The following is an 18,502-nucleotide window of genomic DNA, read 5'->3' on the forward strand; positions in this document are numbered from 1 at the left end:
AAGTCTGATTAATCATTTTGAAGTTTGACTGAAGTCTCAATGTCCTGACCCAAAACATTGCCTATCCATGTCCTCCAGAGATGCTGTCTGACCTACTGAGTTACTCCAGCACTTGGTGAATTAAACTGACATTGGTTTTATGAAAAGGCCATCATTAAGTTGTTATTCATGCACCAATTTAGTTATCCACTTGCAATTCCTATCAGCTACACCAAGTTTAAAAAAAAAAAAGCCTATTTATATGACAATATTACATGGTGAACCTTGGCAAGAACCTATTGCCATGTAGAGTCTTGCCATTTGGGATTTCAACAAGTTGAGACAGCAGTGTTGACATTGATAGATGCGGAAGAGGCAAGTCCCTACTCAGCACTTGGGTCAGTGCTTGAGGGGAGTTATGGCCCAATAAATTTTGAACAAAATTCAAGACCGGAACAAAATAAGTTTAGCATTCAATGTCCTAAAACGGGTACATTACACGTTGTCTAAGAATAAAACAACTTTGGCAAGGGCCACGTCCTTTGAAAAATGAAACCAGCTTAAGAATTATAATTGCATGTAATCTCTTTCAGTTGTGTACCAATATAGGAGAAATAGAAGGAAGTAGGTATGTTGGAGAGAAGATTTATACATGGAACTGAGGAATTCTGTTGGAATAATATCAGATTGTGTAGTAGATATGAACCATTGATTTTTGAATTAAACCATGCACAGAGAGAAACTGTGACAGCAGTTTACATGAGAAGAGCCATTTGTCCAAATACACTGAGAAGAATATTGCAAATGCTGGCTATCTGTAATCAATTTATACTTTGTTTTAAAATCATTAGAGAAAGTTTAAAATTGGTCAGATATTTAGATTTTTATTTCTAACCAAAGTGTAGCATTTGTTTAATTGATTGGTTGAGAAGATGAGGATGAATTATAAAATACATAATTTTAAGGATTAATACAAAAGGCAGGCTTTTTATACAATTGTTATCATAATTTAATAAAATGTGAAATAGTTCATGTCATTGTACAAATATGCTCGGTGGGCAGACCTAAAAAATGGTAACATTATATAGATTTTCCTGCTAAATAATGGCTGAAATTAATCAACAGAGAAGTCATGCAAAAATTATAATGCCTATGGTATTAATTATACTTTTCACTTGAAAGATACGCGGCTTTCATTCAACTTTTAATTTTTTTCTGCTCACGGTATATTAGATTAGTCCAAAGTCTATCTCTTATAACTCAGCTCAGCATTTTATATTGCTTAGCCAAGCACATTAGAAGTTGCTCACTGAAACAGCAAGTTATAGCAGATGTGTTTATTATACCTATTACTGACATTGGTTTTATGAAAAGGCCATCATTTTTCCCTCGATGTACTCCTCCAGGTTTCCATGAGCCGAGTCAAATGTACATTTCTTAAATTTTGGGGGTCTGCTAATTTATGAAATTCATTGGCAATGTGGCAGATCAACTCTAATCTTAATTGGAGCACAAATCTATTAGAAACAACGCATAAGAACTCTGTAGTAGCGAGAGATCACGTAAGACTAAGAATGCCATATTAATTTTCTGGGGCAATTAATTTTATGGCAGGTTCTGGAAAGGGATAATGAGCTGCTCCGGGAGAAGGCAAATGAAAACGATGATAAATTTCAGATTCTTGAGAGAGAAAATGAAAAGACTACAGCACAGTGGAAAAAGGAGGTAATAGGAATTAAAATAATACAAACATTATATATATGTTTAATTTTTTGAAGATCGTTACCACCTTTATTGCAAATGAAAAATAGTGAATGTACTATAACACAGTCATCCCCATGGTTCTATGTCATAAGAGTCCCCCGTTATGCACTATTGAATAACACCCAATAGCTCTCCACTTTTCCCATAATATCCACTCTTCTTACATACATACGTACATACAGTTACTTATATACTGTTGCCATATTTGTCCAACAGGCAGAGGGATGTAATCTCTTGACTTGTTTTGTGTCCACCTGGTTTACCTGTCCAATGGTTGATTTGGTCAAACTAGTCAAAATTGACTATACTTTTTTTGTCTTTGGTTAAAATATATGTTACTTCAAGATAATTCTAGATGACAAACACAATGTCTAGGATGCTCTCCTCATTGCAAGCAACTGTTCTTTTTAAATTCTACTTCCTACATTTTTAATCCTCACTTCTAATAACTAGAGAGTGGACCACAAGGTTGACATTGTCTCAGAAAGTGACTGTCCATCTACTTTCTGCTGATATCGTATTCCTAAATCTACCATCCTCTAATCTTGCAGTTTCTTGCGATCCCTCCTGTGTTATTGAATCTCATCTTCTGTACAAGACCCATGACCAGCTCTTCCATGCTTCTGACTCTTCGGTTCATATTTTTCACGCCCAAGCTGGTATATGAATAACGGCTCTTTTAAAGCCACCATCATCCATTACTCATTTAAAAATATGTCCTGACACTATGTCCAACTATTGACCTATCGCCAAATTACCTGCCCATCCACAGTGCTTCATTTGCCCTTGCACTTGTTGTTGCTCCACATCTTTAAGCCTTCAAATTGCTTTATACCTCCTTATCCAAATTAAATCAGTGTATTGGTGGCAACATCTTCTGTTCACTCACAGATCTAGCCATGGGGACCCCCTCTTTCCCTATCTCCTCTTTCCCTGTGGCATCACTAAATTGCATGTATATTGTTAATGCACAGTTCTGTCTCTATCATTCTGAGTACAACTGACTGACACATTACCAGGTCGTTCGTCACGAGATGACACCCACTACATTTTATATATGTAGGATGAATCGCTGCTTTCTGCGTGCTGCTACGTGAATCCCATCAATTTGAAACCCTAAAACAACTCCATTCTTCTTGTCCTTCAATAAACTAGGGTACTGTACAATTAACCTCTATCCCATTATAGGCATTGGACTGTGTTTCTGCAACTGGTGTTGCATCATTATGTTTTTTTTAGGTTTGTTTTTGGAATGTGGACATCAGCAACAAGTCGTGCAGTTATTATCTGTTCTGAAATACCTCGCATTTGCCCCACAAAAAATAGCCCGTTTTGGATGCATATGTGAGTGAACCATATTACTGCAAATATATAACATGGAGGGCAATAATATCAGTGAACCAATTTGGATTTTTCACCCCTCTGGTAGTTTCATCGTCATATTTCTGGCAGGTTTCAATTGTTGAATTCACTGTGCCCATCTGTCTCCAGTTCAGTCATCCAGAGATCCGGCTACCAGGGCAGTAACTTCACTACCAGGTTTCCATAATCCATCTTAACAGAAGTGTAGATAACTTGAGGGATATTACAAAAATTCTCCCACAAGATGACTGACTTTATTTTGCCTAGTATAATATGAGATTTATCAAAAGCGCCTACTACAGTCTTACCTTCAATAACAAAAGAGAGATACAGAGATTGTATTTCTCAGGTACGTAGGATGTTTGTGGCATGTACACCCAAGACAGGGTGACCTCTGCACTACATAGTTTAATGAATTGAATATTCTCATACTTATAATGTTCCCTAACAGCTGAGAGTTCAGGCAAGTATTTAAATCTCAAGTCTGCACCAATGGACCAATTGTGTGTGCAACATGCATAGGTAAATTAAATCTCTTTAATGAAATTTAACTTGTGGCAATATGGATTTAGAATCATAGAATTATACAGCATAGCAACAGACCTATCGGCCCAGCTCATCCATGCTGCCAACGTTGCTTGGGAAGGTAGTCGCATTTGCCTTTGCTTGCTCCACATCCTTCCAACCGTTTCCCATTCACTTGGCTGTCAAAGTGATTTTAAAATGCCATAACTGTACTCGCCCCTACTACTTCCTCTAGTATTGTCATTCTTGCTTGCAGGAGAGTCAATTAAATGAAGAAAATCAACAAATTAAATCTGAGTTGGAATCACTCAGAAAGGCTCGTGCAACATGCCAAGAGGTTGGTAATAATCTTGCTCCACAGGGTGTACAGGAAGAACAACAATTGGAGACACAGCAGGTGAATTTTAGTTTTAGTTTTTAAATCCAGAAAAAGAGCTTGTAGCTTTTCAACGATCAAGATTTTTGTATACCTTATGCTTGTAATGAATGCAGTTATGACAACATGGACTAACAAGTTGCAAGCTTTATTGTACTGTAAACTAAATATTATTAAGAGATATTGGTTATTTGACTGAACTTTGCAGTCTTCTAATTTCCCTACAGATATGATAGGAGAAAACTAGTTCATAAACTATTTACTTGGAATGCAGTAAAGAAGGGAGGACATGACAGCTATTTTTTGAGATCTTGTGACTTCTTGGCTGCATATTGTTAGCATAAATGGAGACACCTGCAGATGCTGGCATCTTGTGTAGAACACAAAGTGTAGGAGTAACTCAGCGGGTCATGCAGCATCTCTTGAGCACATGGATAGTGACATTTCGGTTTGGGACTCATTGTCGAACTGATTGTAGTATGGGGGAAATAAACTGATAAAAAGGTGAGGATGGGACAAAGCCTGACATGGGAAAGAGAGGCTGTAGTACCAAAATTTGGAGAATTCAGTGCAGTGTTCCCATAAATATTGTGTGATTTATAATGATAAAATGTATTGGTGAATCCAAGCATCAAAATTATTTTCAGGTGGTCTTTTTAAAGTTCTGAAGACTGACATAGTGTTTTGGTTATGAGAGGTGCAATGGAAATGCAAGTTTGTTCATTTTAAGCTCACAGTATTCTGTCTATAAGGGAAATTAACCTAGGCTGACAACTAACAAAATCTTCATGTTAAATGACACTTTTTAGTGTTACTAGTTTATTATGTGTTCCTGGTAAATATACTCCAATGTTAACTACTTGCTCATTCACCCCCCATCTCCATTAGAATATCTTACAACATCTTGAGCCACCTACATTAGAGGGGACATCAGAACTGCAGACTAGTGTGAGCAAGACATTAATGATTACTAATAGTGAAATGCTATTAGGAATTCACTGTCAAATACTGAAGGAAGACGATGAAATGTCCAATGGGCTAGACATCAAAAACCAAGGGAGCAGCAACCAGGATGGAATGGTTACCACAGATATTACAGGTACATGATTTCCTAAAGAAAGAAATAACAGGAATCTCCTGAGCTTCCTATGAAGCAGTAAATTACTTAGTGTTGGTCAAAAATTGAATTCAGAACAAAACCATGATAATTAGGAAAAATACAAGAATGTTTATTTGAGAAAAGTTCAAATGTTCTTAAATTGAAATTGGAAAAATGTTCATTTGTTGAGACAGATTTTACTGATTTATTGGTATAATTATTGTTATCAATACGCACCAGTTAATTTATTCCCATCTGTCCTGAATAGCTGACCCTTTGGTATATTGTGAAAAGTGGAATGAAGTTGATACCAATGAAGTGATTGAAAAATATTACAGGAACTCTTGACTTTAAATATTTTGCTGTCAGCTTTCTAGTGGGGCTGCTAAAGGGTGGCACATTGGTCAGATTATAATATGTAACGTATATAGAAACAGAAGAAAACAGATCTATTTTTACATAACATCCTTCTGAAAGAATGGTGGAAATAAATTTAATAACAGCTTTCAAAAGGGAATTGGATATATACTTGATAAGGAAATAATTGGAAGGTTGTGGAGAAAAAGCCAGGGGATTAGGACTAATTGAATAACTATGGAGCTGGTAGAGGCATTACAGTGTGAAGATCCACTTTCTATAATGTACAATATTTTATCAGGGTTACTGATTTATTGTGCTTGAATAAATCAGATGGCATTTTATCACCATGTTGTAAGAGCTTCTTGCGTAATGTTCATGGTCTGGATAATATATGCACCTCTGCACAGAAAGTGTAAATCAATGGCATTAATGATTATGTTTAATTATGCATTTAATTTTACCTCTTTTGTAAAAGTCCAAGAAACGAAGGTTGCTTGAAGGGAAGAGGTTTGTAGTTATTAGATTGTGAGAAGCGTGTGTATCACCCTGGGAATTGGAAGAAATAAACAAGTTAATAGTTAATACTTTAGATTTCCAACATTTGTAATTTTCTGATTTTAAATTCATCATTTTGGGAATGAAAATAAAGCAATCTGCATTTGCTGGAAATCTACAAGACGTATTATGTTAAAGATACATCCATGTGAAAATTGGTAGAAATTTAGGGAGATGGTTAGTTTTCGGAATAAAATGTAATTTGCTTTGCCACTAACCAACAATTTGTGTAACAGAGTATTAGTTCCAGTTGTTATTAATGTTTGCTGACTTGCTATGTGCAAAGGCATTGAAAATCTATCTCTATATTTCCTTAAATAAATCTGCATAGAACAAAGAAAAATGAAAAAACATATATAGATCTGCCTACCAAGTTAATTTTTTGTTTAATCATAACAGTTAAAAACAGCAATGAATTTTCACCAGACATTGCTAAGCAAGCTGCAGAAATGCCAGGGCAAGCGACTGATAATGGGGCCATTTTGGTGAATGAAAAAGAGTGCATCAGTCTATCGACTGTGGACGGTAATATTGAAGAGCCCAAAGTCATTCATGAAGGTAAAACAGGAAGCATTTTCAATGAAATGGAATGTGCAAGTGCAGAACTCGAGTCGCAATACAGTTCTATCTGTTTGGCAGAGGTCCCAGTGGAAGGAGGAAAGATGCTCTCAGACAGTGCTGATGCATTGGGTGTCTGCAGTGCAGATGTGGGTCAGCAGACAGGCTCCATCGCACATAAATTTGATGGAGGCAAAAATGATACAAATGATAAGACTGAAACCACACAGTGTGACAAAGGTGTCTTTATAAATGAACCACCCAGGACTGAAGCCAGAGCAGCTTTTAGCAGTGATGAGATTTTGACAAAGGAAACTAGTGCAAATGAAATAAGATTAGATATAAACCAAGCTCAGCACCATACTGTTTCTGATTTTGACTCTCAATTAGTAATTAAAAATGAGCAGAGCACCATTTTACAGCAGCAGCAGCAAGGATGTCACAGCCAAGCACTCATTATCATGGAAGAAAACTGTGTTAACAATGATACAATCAGACTTTCCCCATTGCTTAATCCTTGCAGTAAGTCGGAGGTCAGTTTCACAAAGTTACCCACTGACCAGCCCGATCAAAGCATTCTATCTGAAAACTGTAAAGATAACACTAATGTTGAACCTGACAGTAAAATAGACATTTCAAGTGAAATTTCTAGCGACCAAGGGACAGATATTACCCAGGAAGTTGGTAGTAATCCAGAGAATAATTTTACTAATGCCAACAGTCAGCAGAAAGTAACAAATGATACGGAAGTTCTTATTTCTGACAGCAAAACAGCTGGATGTGTGGATATAATTGAGCCTGTTGCTGGAGCCTTGAGAAATCTTGAATATCTACAAGGCAATGTGGCTCAAAAGAAAGACTGTGTGTACGGTAACCACTCATTAAACTCCACACGCAATATTGACCATGGTGTGGTTGTAACCCCAAACTCCCAGGTTATGGAGGAAGTTCACAACAGTGCAACTGTTTCTGCAGTCGTGGAAAGTGGGCAAGGAGCAATTAGTAAAATAGGTTTATGCACTGAAATACGAGAAGTCTCCTCCAAGACAACAGAAAATGAATTGAAATCCATCTTTATAAATACTGCATTCAATCCAATTACAACCAGGAGTGAAGATCACAGAGATGAAACGACAACTTCTGAGGTAGATGCTGCAAGCAGCAAAACAACAGCAACTCACTATTACTGGAAATCTCATAGTCTGCCTTCTCTGGCCTCCAGAAAGGATGTGTCGAACAAAGCCACGATGTCACTCCCATTCTCATTGCACAGAGACAAATTGGAGGCTCCTGCCACAATCAGAAAGGCCCCTTTAATATTCACTTTCGCAAAATCCATCAGTGAAATGAATCTGACAAGGCCAAGTGTAGCAGGTAATGTTTGCTTTCTTTTTTATGTGATCCTAACATAGCAAATGGATGGAGGAGCAGTTAGAATTTAAACTGTTATGTAATGTACCCTTGAGAGATGCATCAGTCAATTCAAATGTAATTGGAAGTAGTGGTCTACTTAATATGTGGCAAGGCTTAATTTCTTAATTACTGAACCATCTAACCTCAAGCAATGTTATTTTATAATGTATTATTTTCCCATAATGAGCTATACATCATCACTGACTCTGATTAGTAAAGGAAAGTTATCTAATGGTAAGAGGCTGTGTGGGTTCATCATAATGGCAGCAGCATTGAAGGTTCTATTATTTGCTCTGACATTAAGAAAAGGGAATGCGATAAAACTGTTTATACCAAGCCACATTATATTTGATATGTGTAAGTGACTGCAAATTGGGCGGCACAGAGGTGGAGTAGAAGAGCTGCTGTCTCACATACATGGGTTCAATCCAGACTCGAGCGCTGTCTGTGTGGAGTTTGTACGTTCCCCTGTGATCATGTGAGTTTCCTCCAGTTTCCTCCCACAACACAAAGACATGCAGGTTTGTTGGTTAATTGGCCTCTGTAAATTGTCCCTAGTGTGTGGGGAATAAATACGTAAGTGAGGTAATATAAAACTAGTGTGATAGGGTGATCAGTAGTTGGCATAGACTTGGTGGGCCAAAAGCCCATGTATTTTTCAATCTATCAAGCAGTGTACTATTTGAGATTTTGTTTTTGTCATAACAGTATCTGCTTGGTAACAGTCCAGACATCAGCTACATATAGTGTAGATTTTTCAGCTTGCTTGCTGGTGGCAGATTGTATAGCACTGGATTCTAACAATGCTGTACACCACTATTCACTGCTTACTGTCATTGCTGATTAAGATCATACTCAGTTGGTTCACCAATGCAACCTCTTGGCCACGTGCGACCAGTCCAGCTGTACAGTTGATACTTAACGCCCTCAGAGCTATTGCAGTTTGACAATAAGTGGTGCCGCCACACCCTAGAATAGATAAATATAACAAGGATCAGATCAGATCAGATAGAATTTATTGTCATTTAAACATTAAAGTTCAAACGAAATTACGTTCCTGCAGTCATAACAACAAAAACCAAAACACACAATTAACACAATCCACACAAACATCCATCACAGTGAATCTCCAAACACCTCCTCACTGTGATGGAAGGCAAAAGTCTTATGTCTTCCCTGTTCTCTGCTCTTTATTCTTCTTCTCCTGCAGTCAAAGTGCTGCATCGAGCTGATCGAGGCTTTTGATGTTAGAGCCCCTGGCGGGCGATGGTAAGTCACGCGGCTGTTAAAGCCGCACCGGGCGATGTAAGGCCCTGCTCCGGGTCGATTTAAATCCCTCGATTCGGGAGGGAGAAGTTGCCGTGGTGGGAGCTCCGAAAAGCGGTCTCCCACCAGGGACCTGCAAGCTCCCAATGTTACTGTCCACCAGGCCTGCAGCCGGAAGCTCCGAAGTCGGGTCGCAGCCGCGCGCCACCACAGCGCCCCATGCTCTGACGTTGGCCAGCTCCGCTATGGTGAGTCTGCAGGCTCTGCAACTGGAGCCCCAGGTCGATTCCGGTTGGAGTCGCCGGCTCCACGATGTTAGGCCCAATGACAACGGAGACTCGACAGGGAAAAGGTCGAGTCCCCGTTCAGGGAAGAGATTAAAAAGTTTCCTCCATTTCCCCCGCCTCCACATATACACAACTAAAAATAAAATAAAACTAAATCAAAAAATATACACCTAACAGGACAAAAAGAAAGAAAAAACAGACGGACTGCAGTGGCTGCTGCCGCAAGACGCCACCATTTTTGTGGCTAGAATCTACTTTATTCAGTAATGCCAAGGATCAACGACACTTAAAGCACACTCCATTCGGAGGATGTTAATGTTAAGTTCCAGATATAACTACAGCTTTCTAAAAATTATATATTCTGTATGAAACAACTCATCTAAGAAGGAGGAAATGCCTTTTTCGTAGATCTATGTCTTATCATCACTTTAAAATAATCTGTAAAGTTAATTGTGATAACACAAAAAAGCAGGTAGCCACAAATTTAGAGGACTCCCCCAACAACATTAATAGCCTTTAGTATTTGTTCTGCAAAAGGAGTCTCTTCCAGTCTGTGCAGAGGTCTCCCTATGTGGAACATAGAACAGTACAGCACAAAAACAGGCCCTTCAGCCCACAATGTCTGTGCCGAACATAATATCAAAACCCATCTCTATTCTACCTGCGTATAATCCATATCCTATGCAAAAGCTTCTTAAATGGTTGACAAGTGGGGGTTGATGTTTATCTATTGCTTTACTATTGTTTACTTATGTTTGGGTACTTCAGATATGAAGTTTGTATGTACATAATAGCTGTATGTATATATATGTCTGTAGGTATTCTGGGAAATTGCCTAGGGTAGTATTATTATTAGTAATGAATTGATTTTTAAATATGGTAGAAGTGTTGGGGAAAAGGGGTGAGATTTAATAAGTTATTCTTCTTCTCACTCCTTTTCGAGCTTGTACAGACACAGAGTTGGACATTGGAACTTTGATTTTGTTCTTCTCATTGCTTTGTAAATATTGATTGTAATGTCCAATTGTTTGATAATTTCGATTTTGTTAATATTAATGTCTTTAATGTCTTTACTTGTTCGGAATAAATAAATAAATAAATAAATAAATAAATAAATAAATAAATAAATAAATAAATAGATTCCACTATCGTATCTGCCTCAACCACCAACACTGGCAGGGTGATCTAGGCATACACCATCCTTTGTGTAAAAAAAAAACCTGCTCCACATATCTCCTTTAATCTTTGCCCCAGTCACCTTAAAGCTATATGCAATAATAATTTGATTTTTCCATCCTGGGAAAGAGGTTCTTACCTGGTCACCTGGCCTAGCCTATTCTGTCACCTGGAGTGTCACCTGGTCTGTTCTGCCCTCCTCACTAAAACGCAAAGTTATGGCATAGTTTAAAGAGAGGTCCCGCCCCGATATGTTGCCTATCAATTCCCTCCACGGATGCTGCCTGATCCACTGAGTTGCTCCAGCACCTTGTGTTTCGCTGAAGATTCCAACATCTGCAGTTCCTTGTGTCCGCTCTCCTGCCTATTCATTGTTCCTTTTCTCTTTCAACTTTTTTTACAGTGGTTGTAGTCAGCTTCAGTGTTGATTCATAACGTTTACCAAATCTTACCACACTCTTTTTTAAGTTTTTCCTTCTAACGTCCTCTTGAATTACATATGAATTGTCAATCTATTTCTTCCCTCTGATTTGAGAAGGCAGGAACAGGGTACTGAATGTGGATGATCAGTGAATGGCGGTGTTGGCTTGAAGGGCCGAATGGCCTACTCTTGCACCTGTTGTCTATTGAATCCTGACTGTCATGATCAATACTAAGGTCAATTTGGTGTGTGTGTGTGGGTGTGTTAGTGGGAACACCCTCATACCAGTGAGCAAAACTCAGTTAAAATTGGTATAACTTATCGTGTTGCGTGCATCCTCCGAATCGAAGCTACCTTGCTCCCATCTATCCACTATTCTCTTCTATGTTGAAGCCATCAGCCAACTTATGGAACATGTATGTCTCCTCTACTGGCTCCCTCCCAAAGTCTGAAATGTATTGGTCATACGGGGCTTTCTATCACTAAACTAATCAAAAGTGATTTACTATCTCACATGTTCAACTTACCAGACCCAATATGACTCAATCCAGACACATGAACTTTACAATGTGTATTTCTTGTTATTCCTGACAGGAAATCAAGTAATCAGAAGACATAACAGAATTTGCACATCTGAGGCCTAATAAAGTGGAGTTCTGGCAAATTAATATTTGTTCTTCGTTAGTAATTAACCACTAGTTAAGCAGTATACTATTTGTCAAGGGGAGATACATTTTAAAGAAATATTTCAAATGATTTTTGTGTACTCTGTCAGTATAAGATCAAAGCTTGCATTAGAATAGGAAATTGTATCGTGAATGGATGAACAGTGAAGCGTCTCTGATTAAAGTGGAATAGTCATAATTCTCAAGGTCAGATAGAAACTAGCAGTTCAGTGACTTCAAAATTAGCATCTGGGGAATTTCAAAGTTTAGAGCATTGAGTGTAGTTGTAACCATTTCCTTTCTGTCACTCAGATTCTCCCAGTACTAAAAGGGTGAATGACACTTTTAATACCTCCAGTGTTCCTCTTTACCCCAAGAGAATTTCCAAAGAAGATTGGAATGCAATAGCACAGACGTTTTGTGATTTTTCACGGCCTCCAGAGCAGGTAAGTACATTTTAACACATAATTCTAAATGTTGGGTTAGCTAATTTCAGAGGAATGTGGAGTTTTATTGGCAAACAGACAATTTATGACACAGATGGGTTTCAAAAATACTGTGAAGGGCATTGGCATCGATTTTACACTTAAGCCTGATGGAGAAATAGGCAGAGTGCATACGTCAACAAGACTGTAACTGGTTCCTTCAAAAAGCTGGTTTCGTTAAAAGGGAAGCGTTGTATGCAGTATATTCAGAACAAAGTTTCAATTGTGAAGGCAAGAATAAATTCAAAAAGAGTTCAATACTTGCAAATTATACCTTTAAATTTTTACAGAACTGTATGGAGCATACATTACATAATTAAAATATAACTAGATTCTAACCAGCTAGGAAATCAAGAGTTACCGAGTTCATGCAGGGTAGTGGCATTAAGGTAAAAGATCAGCCAAATGGGTTTCCCCTGATTCTATTTCTTAAAGTCCAGTCACTATTCGTATTTGAGAGTCTAACATTTGAATTAACTTTTTCTTCCAGTTGCTTTGCAAACCTGGAGCAGATGGGGTTTTGCAAGTAGGTGTTGATCTAGATGGAAAGAATCAGCTTCTAATTAACTGTAGGACATTCAAATATACACCATTTGATTTCCTGGTCTAACTGGAGTGAGGCACTTTACATTTCACCTCATCTTGGCTGTGGTATAGTACACCTTGTATTGAATATTCCATTATAAATTGCCACCAAAAGTACATACACATTACCCCAACTATACCCAGCATCAGGAGAAAATTATGTTGGAGTATAAACGATTGCAAAATGCTACAGTAAGGTAACGTAGAGCCCAGTTCACTGTGACAAGTGATTACTGATAATAGTACAGTAAAGATCGTTACCGGATCAATGTCTGTAAAACTGGTAGTTTTGTCAATGATTAAAAAGATGTTTGTGGACAGTATATGCAAGATCTATGATAATGACCTGTACACCCAATTGGAGCACACTTCTTCATTGGTATGATGTTGAGACACAATTCAGATAAAATATTTAGTCTAACATGTATCGGCATAAAAATATTCAGGTTTGCACTGTTGCTTTGGAAATTAACGATTAAAATGCTATCATATTCTGAATAATGACTCAGACATGTTTTGAGTGAAGATGAGAGATGCCAACTTGATAGCTTTGAGGATGTCAGCAGTCAACCAATCTTCCAGTGACATTGATTACCCAGGGTGGCATTCGTCAGTGATCATAGAAACATAGAAAATAGGTGCAGGAGGAGGCCATTCGTTCCTTCGAGCCAGCACCGCCATTCATTGCGATCATGGCTGATCGTCCCCTATCAATAACCCGTGCCTGCCTTCTCCCCATATCCCTTGACTCCACTAGCCCATAGAGCTCTATCTAACTCTATCAGTAGGACTGTTTCAGGCATAATTGAGATCATTTAACAACTAGGAAATTTGAGGTGAATAAAGTGAAGGTTACAATGATTCTAAGAGTGTCACCTACATGAGCGAGGAAATATGGACAAGCACTGTTTAAAGTGATTTCACTGAGTGTTGAGATTACCCGATCGCTCGATCAATGAGGAAAACTGCAATGCTAATTGTCCGCCTGAATGTATCAATATATTTATTGATGTTAAAGTTAACCCTCAAAGGTTTCAAAGGTTTATTTATTAGTCACATACACCTAGGTGTAGTGAAATTCTTGTTGCCAATGCAGCACATAAAAAAAGAATACAAACATGACAATAATAAAGAACTTTAACATAAAAAACATCCCCCCACAATGGTTTCCATTATGAGGGAAGGCACTAAGTCCAGTCCCATCCCCATGTCCACCCATAGTCGGGCCTATTGATGTTCCAGGCCGTTCTCGCCGGGTGATGGTGCTCCGGCGTCGGGAGAATCTTCTCAGCGGTTAGGGACACCTGGAACGGCGCCTCCTTACTCGAGACCGCGGCTTCCAAAGCCAACAAGGCCGCACCGGATGGAGCTCCACCATTGGCGATCTCAGCAAGAGATCCCAGGCTCCGCGATGTTTCAAGTCAGCACCGCCGCCGCTCCACAGACCCGCAGCTCAGCGATGTTTCAACGCCGGTCCCAGCACACCGGAGCTCCAGCGCGGCGACCCGGGCAAGGCATCGCCCGCTCCGCTCCGCGATAGCGCTCCAGCGCTGTGCCGCTGCCGAAGCCGAGGTTCTGGGCGGTCCCCTCAGGAAACGCCGCTCCAGGCCCGTTGGTAGGCCGCGAGGACGGGTCGACAGTGCAGCCCGGAGAAAAGCTGCCTCTCCGACCAGGTAGGGACCCTGAAAGGTAGTTTCCCCCCCCCACCTCCCACATAAAAAAGACTAGAACTCCAGAACAAAAACACTTTAACAAACTAAAAATAACAAAAAGAGATGAAAAACCGGACAGCTGCAGGCTGGGCAGCCATACCATACAGGACAGCGCCCCCATGTAAGTACCTCACATTCAATTATAGTGTTTATGTCAATTTCATGGAAATAGGTTTCTGAACTGTATTCATTTAGCAGTGATATAGTTGAACACCCTTTATTGTGCTCAGATTTGGCCACCCTGCCAGAGGAAGGAGGTTATTAAGCTACAAAGAGAGCAGAGAAGAATTAGGAGCATGTTGCCAGGACTCGAGGGCCTGAGGCAACCTTGGGCAACCTCGGACTGTATTCCTTGGATTGCAGGCAGCTGAGGGATGACCTCATAACGGTGTATGAAATCAGGAGAGTGGTGAGTCTGTGGAATTCTCTGCCTCAGAGGACGGTGGAGGCAGGTTCTCTGGATGCTTTCAAGAGAGAGCTAGATAGGGCTCTTAAAAATAGTCAGGGGATATGAGGAGAAGGCAGGAACGGGGTACTGCTTGGGGATGATCAGCCATGATCACATTGAATGGCGGTGCTGGCTCGAAGGGCCGAATGGCCTACTCCTGCACCTATTGTCTATTGAATAGAAAGGATCTGAGCTGGAACGAACTGCCAGATGAGCTAGTTCAAGCAGGTACCACAATATTAAAAAGACACCTGGATGGGTACATGTATTGGAAACATTTAGTGAGATATGGGCAAAAGCGGGCAAATGAGACTAGCTTAGATGGGGCATCTTGGTTAGTGTGGACGAGTTGGGCGAAAGGGCCTGTTTCTGCACTGTATGACTATAATTATTCATATTAAATATAAGGAATGTTTGCTATGAATAATTCAGTTTGAAGTCCGAAGGATGTAACATACTTGTTTACAGTTGCACAAATTGTGTTCACGTTGAATCATACCCACTTCCATGCATCTATAATTGTATGTTTCATTAATTTGTTACATTTTTCTCTGCGCCTGCCTCATTGCGATCTCTATATACATACACACTGTACAGACCATTATGTACCCATTAATCTGTAAAGATGAAAACAAATATACTGCACATGCTCCAAATCTAAAATAAAAACAAATGCTGGAAGCATTTTCCATTTGTGAAAAGCAAAGTAGATTTTATGTATCATGTCACTGGCCTTTCATCATATCTGGGAGAAGCTTGAAATTGAGTTTGAGATGCTACTGACCTGCTGATTATTTCAGAATTTTCTGCTTTTAAACACTTAAGGTAGGTTTGCTTTAAATTTGCCAGTTACTGTAGATTGTGGTACCATTTTGACAGCTGAGTTATTTGAGTGATTAGTCTGCCCTTCTCCATGTGGCTGCTGTAATATTATCATTAACATGCAAATGGACACCGCTGCAACACGGCACAGCCAGATTAAATGACATTGGAGGATGTTTTTCTGCTGGTTTATTGAGTACACAAAGACATAACGTGAAACATAACCAAACTATTGCAGATTATTGTTCTATTTAAATGCTAGAACATGCTACTGTGTTGATTCGTTTGATAAAGGCCTTCCATCCCCACAACACATTACATAATTTATTATTAACCTATTTTCTCCCATATCCTCTCCTGTTTAAATACTAACTCGCATTTTGACGTATTGGCTGCCAAACTCAAATGTGTAACAATGGTACTTAAATATTAATTCCCCATCTCCTTTGTCTCCCTTTTTACCTTGTACATAATGAGATTTAAATCTAGTCATCGGTAATGTTTTACTGTCAGTCTGTGGTATCGCATTTGTTTTGAGATGTCTGCTCAGAGTTTTTCTGTTCACAATGTTTATTTATTATTCTCTGTTATCATCAGAGAGTTCATATTATTTCCTTTTAAATCAGCATTGGCCACTTTGTCTCTCTATGGAAGTGCCTCCTACACTTTCATAAAAATTCTGAATGTTTTACTATCTGTTTATAACTGGGGCCTTAGGAGACTGCATGCTTTATTAATTCACTTCCGTGGTAATTCAATATGGGTCTCACCTAGGTTAAAATAATAAAATCAGATCTTTGTACAAAACCTGTTGTGAGAATATGGCTTTAATCTCAATTTGATTTTTTACATCCTCAGAATCTTACAGTACACTCGGGCTTTTGTTTCTATGCCAATTGTCTTTAAAAATCATGCAATAATTCACACTTGACTGCTTTATTTATCATCTCCCACTTTATAGCTTTGTCAACTATTTGAGACATGTTTTCAGATTAAACTGTTGTCGAAGTAGAAGGCATCTCCCTTGCATCCATGGAGGCACAAGGAACTGCAGATGCTGTTTTGCAAAAAAATGACACGGTGCTGGAGTAATTTAGCGGGTCATGTCATCTCTGGAGAATATGGATAGATGATGTTTTTCGTTGGGACTATTCCTCAGACTGATTGAGGGGGAGGAGAGAAAGTTGGAGGAGAGATGGGGGCAGGATAGTGATAGGCGGACAAAGCCGGGCAAGTGATAGGTCTGAAGAAGGGTCCCAACCTGAGACGTCACCTATCCATTTTCGAGAGAGAGAGAGGCTGCCTGACCCACTGAGTTACTCCAGAATTTGTGTCTATTTTAAGTGATAGGTGGATACATGTGAGGATTTTTTGGATATGTAGATGGTAAGACAAAGGCCAGAGCTGAAGAGCCAAATGTGTGAGATAGGGATAGGTATGAATTATGAATGCAGAGGAATGTATGTGGAAGCAGACAGGGGAAGGGTAAAAATGGGAGTGAATCCACGTGGGATGCAGAGAAGGGGGTTGTTAGTAGGTTAGTTACCTGAAATTCAGTTCATATTGTTAGGATGTAAGTTACCCAAACGGAATATGGAGTGATTTTTTTCCCCATTTGTGTGTGGCCTCATTCTGGCAATGGAGAAGGCCCAGGACAGAAAAGTCAGTATGGGAATGGGAAGAGTAGTTAAAATGGTTAGCAACTGGGAGAGGCAACAGGCCTTGGCATATCGAGAGTAGGTGTTCATTGAAACGGTCTGGTCTACGCTTGGTCTCATCGAGTTACTCTAGCACTTTGTGTCTATCTTAGGTGTCAGTCGACAGAGATCCAGAAAGTGGAGAGGAATTATTAGAGGCGAGGACTAGACGGAATAATTTCCTTCAGATCATGGACAATAGTGTTGAAAATGCAGACATAATTCTGTCAATATGAAAACATATATTCTGGAAGGTGGAAGAGGCAGGACTCCATGTAGAATTAAATTGTTTATTATTTGATTGTGTAAAATTTTAGTATTCAACATGGAACAATTCTCATTACTAATATGCATTTATGGCAGTTTCCCTAAATGGTGCTTGCTTTAAAAATCAACCATTGTTGTTTTACTGGATTATAAAATAACCAAGGCTCTAGACATGTAGTAACCTAAGATTGGACCATATTCATATCTGGACCAGGACATCCACACAAGGAAAAGTTATGTCTGGCTGGGATATCCTGAGGAATTTCTTTAAATGTTTATCAATTTACAGTAAAACGTTAAATTTAAGAGTGCTCAAATGCTGTTTCTTCTTGTACATAGTGAAGGATTGGACAAAGTTCAGGCCAATTCTACTATGTTTCAGGTGGATGGTGCCAGCTCCAGCCAAATTTAGCCCTTTGATTATCAATTTCTCACGTGGGAGAAGCCAGCATCTCCCATTTAACACAATCATGTGGAATCTTTGGACAGACTAGAATGGCAGACCAGAGTTTGTTGATTTTAAATAATGGCAAGGGTCATAATTTGAGGGCACACTGCTTTGCCTACCATCAAATGATTTGTAAAGAGTAGGTTGAGTTTTGAATGATTAGTGCACCTATTTAAATTAAGGCATTTGTAACAACTGGCTCTTAGCTATTTACATAACAAAACTTGTTGCC

At 39.1% G+C, this 18,502-nt stretch overlaps 1 protein-coding gene across 1 annotated transcript in view; it reads left to right on the forward strand.

Moving 5' to 3' along the window:
* The window catches only part of ccdc73 (coiled-coil domain containing 73), a 62,084-nt gene that overhangs the window by 42,971 nt on the left and 611 nt on the right, over positions 1–18,502 (forward strand). Inside the window, exons 12-16 of the mRNA XM_033038542.1 lie at positions 1,594–1,704; positions 3,887–4,027; positions 4,895–5,105; positions 6,420–7,952; positions 12,119–12,252. Coding sequence (XP_032894433.1) covers positions 1,594–1,704; positions 3,887–4,027; positions 4,895–5,105; positions 6,420–7,952; positions 12,119–12,252 — 2,130 coding nt within the window. The remainder of the gene's footprint in view (positions 1–1,593; positions 1,705–3,886; positions 4,028–4,894; positions 5,106–6,419; positions 7,953–12,118; positions 12,253–18,502) is intronic.

The sequence above is a fragment of the Amblyraja radiata genome, chromosome 20 (assembly GCF_010909765.2).
Source record: "Amblyraja radiata isolate CabotCenter1 chromosome 20, sAmbRad1.1.pri, whole genome shotgun sequence".
NCBI lineage: Eukaryota > Metazoa > Chordata > Chondrichthyes > Rajiformes > Rajidae > Amblyraja > Amblyraja radiata.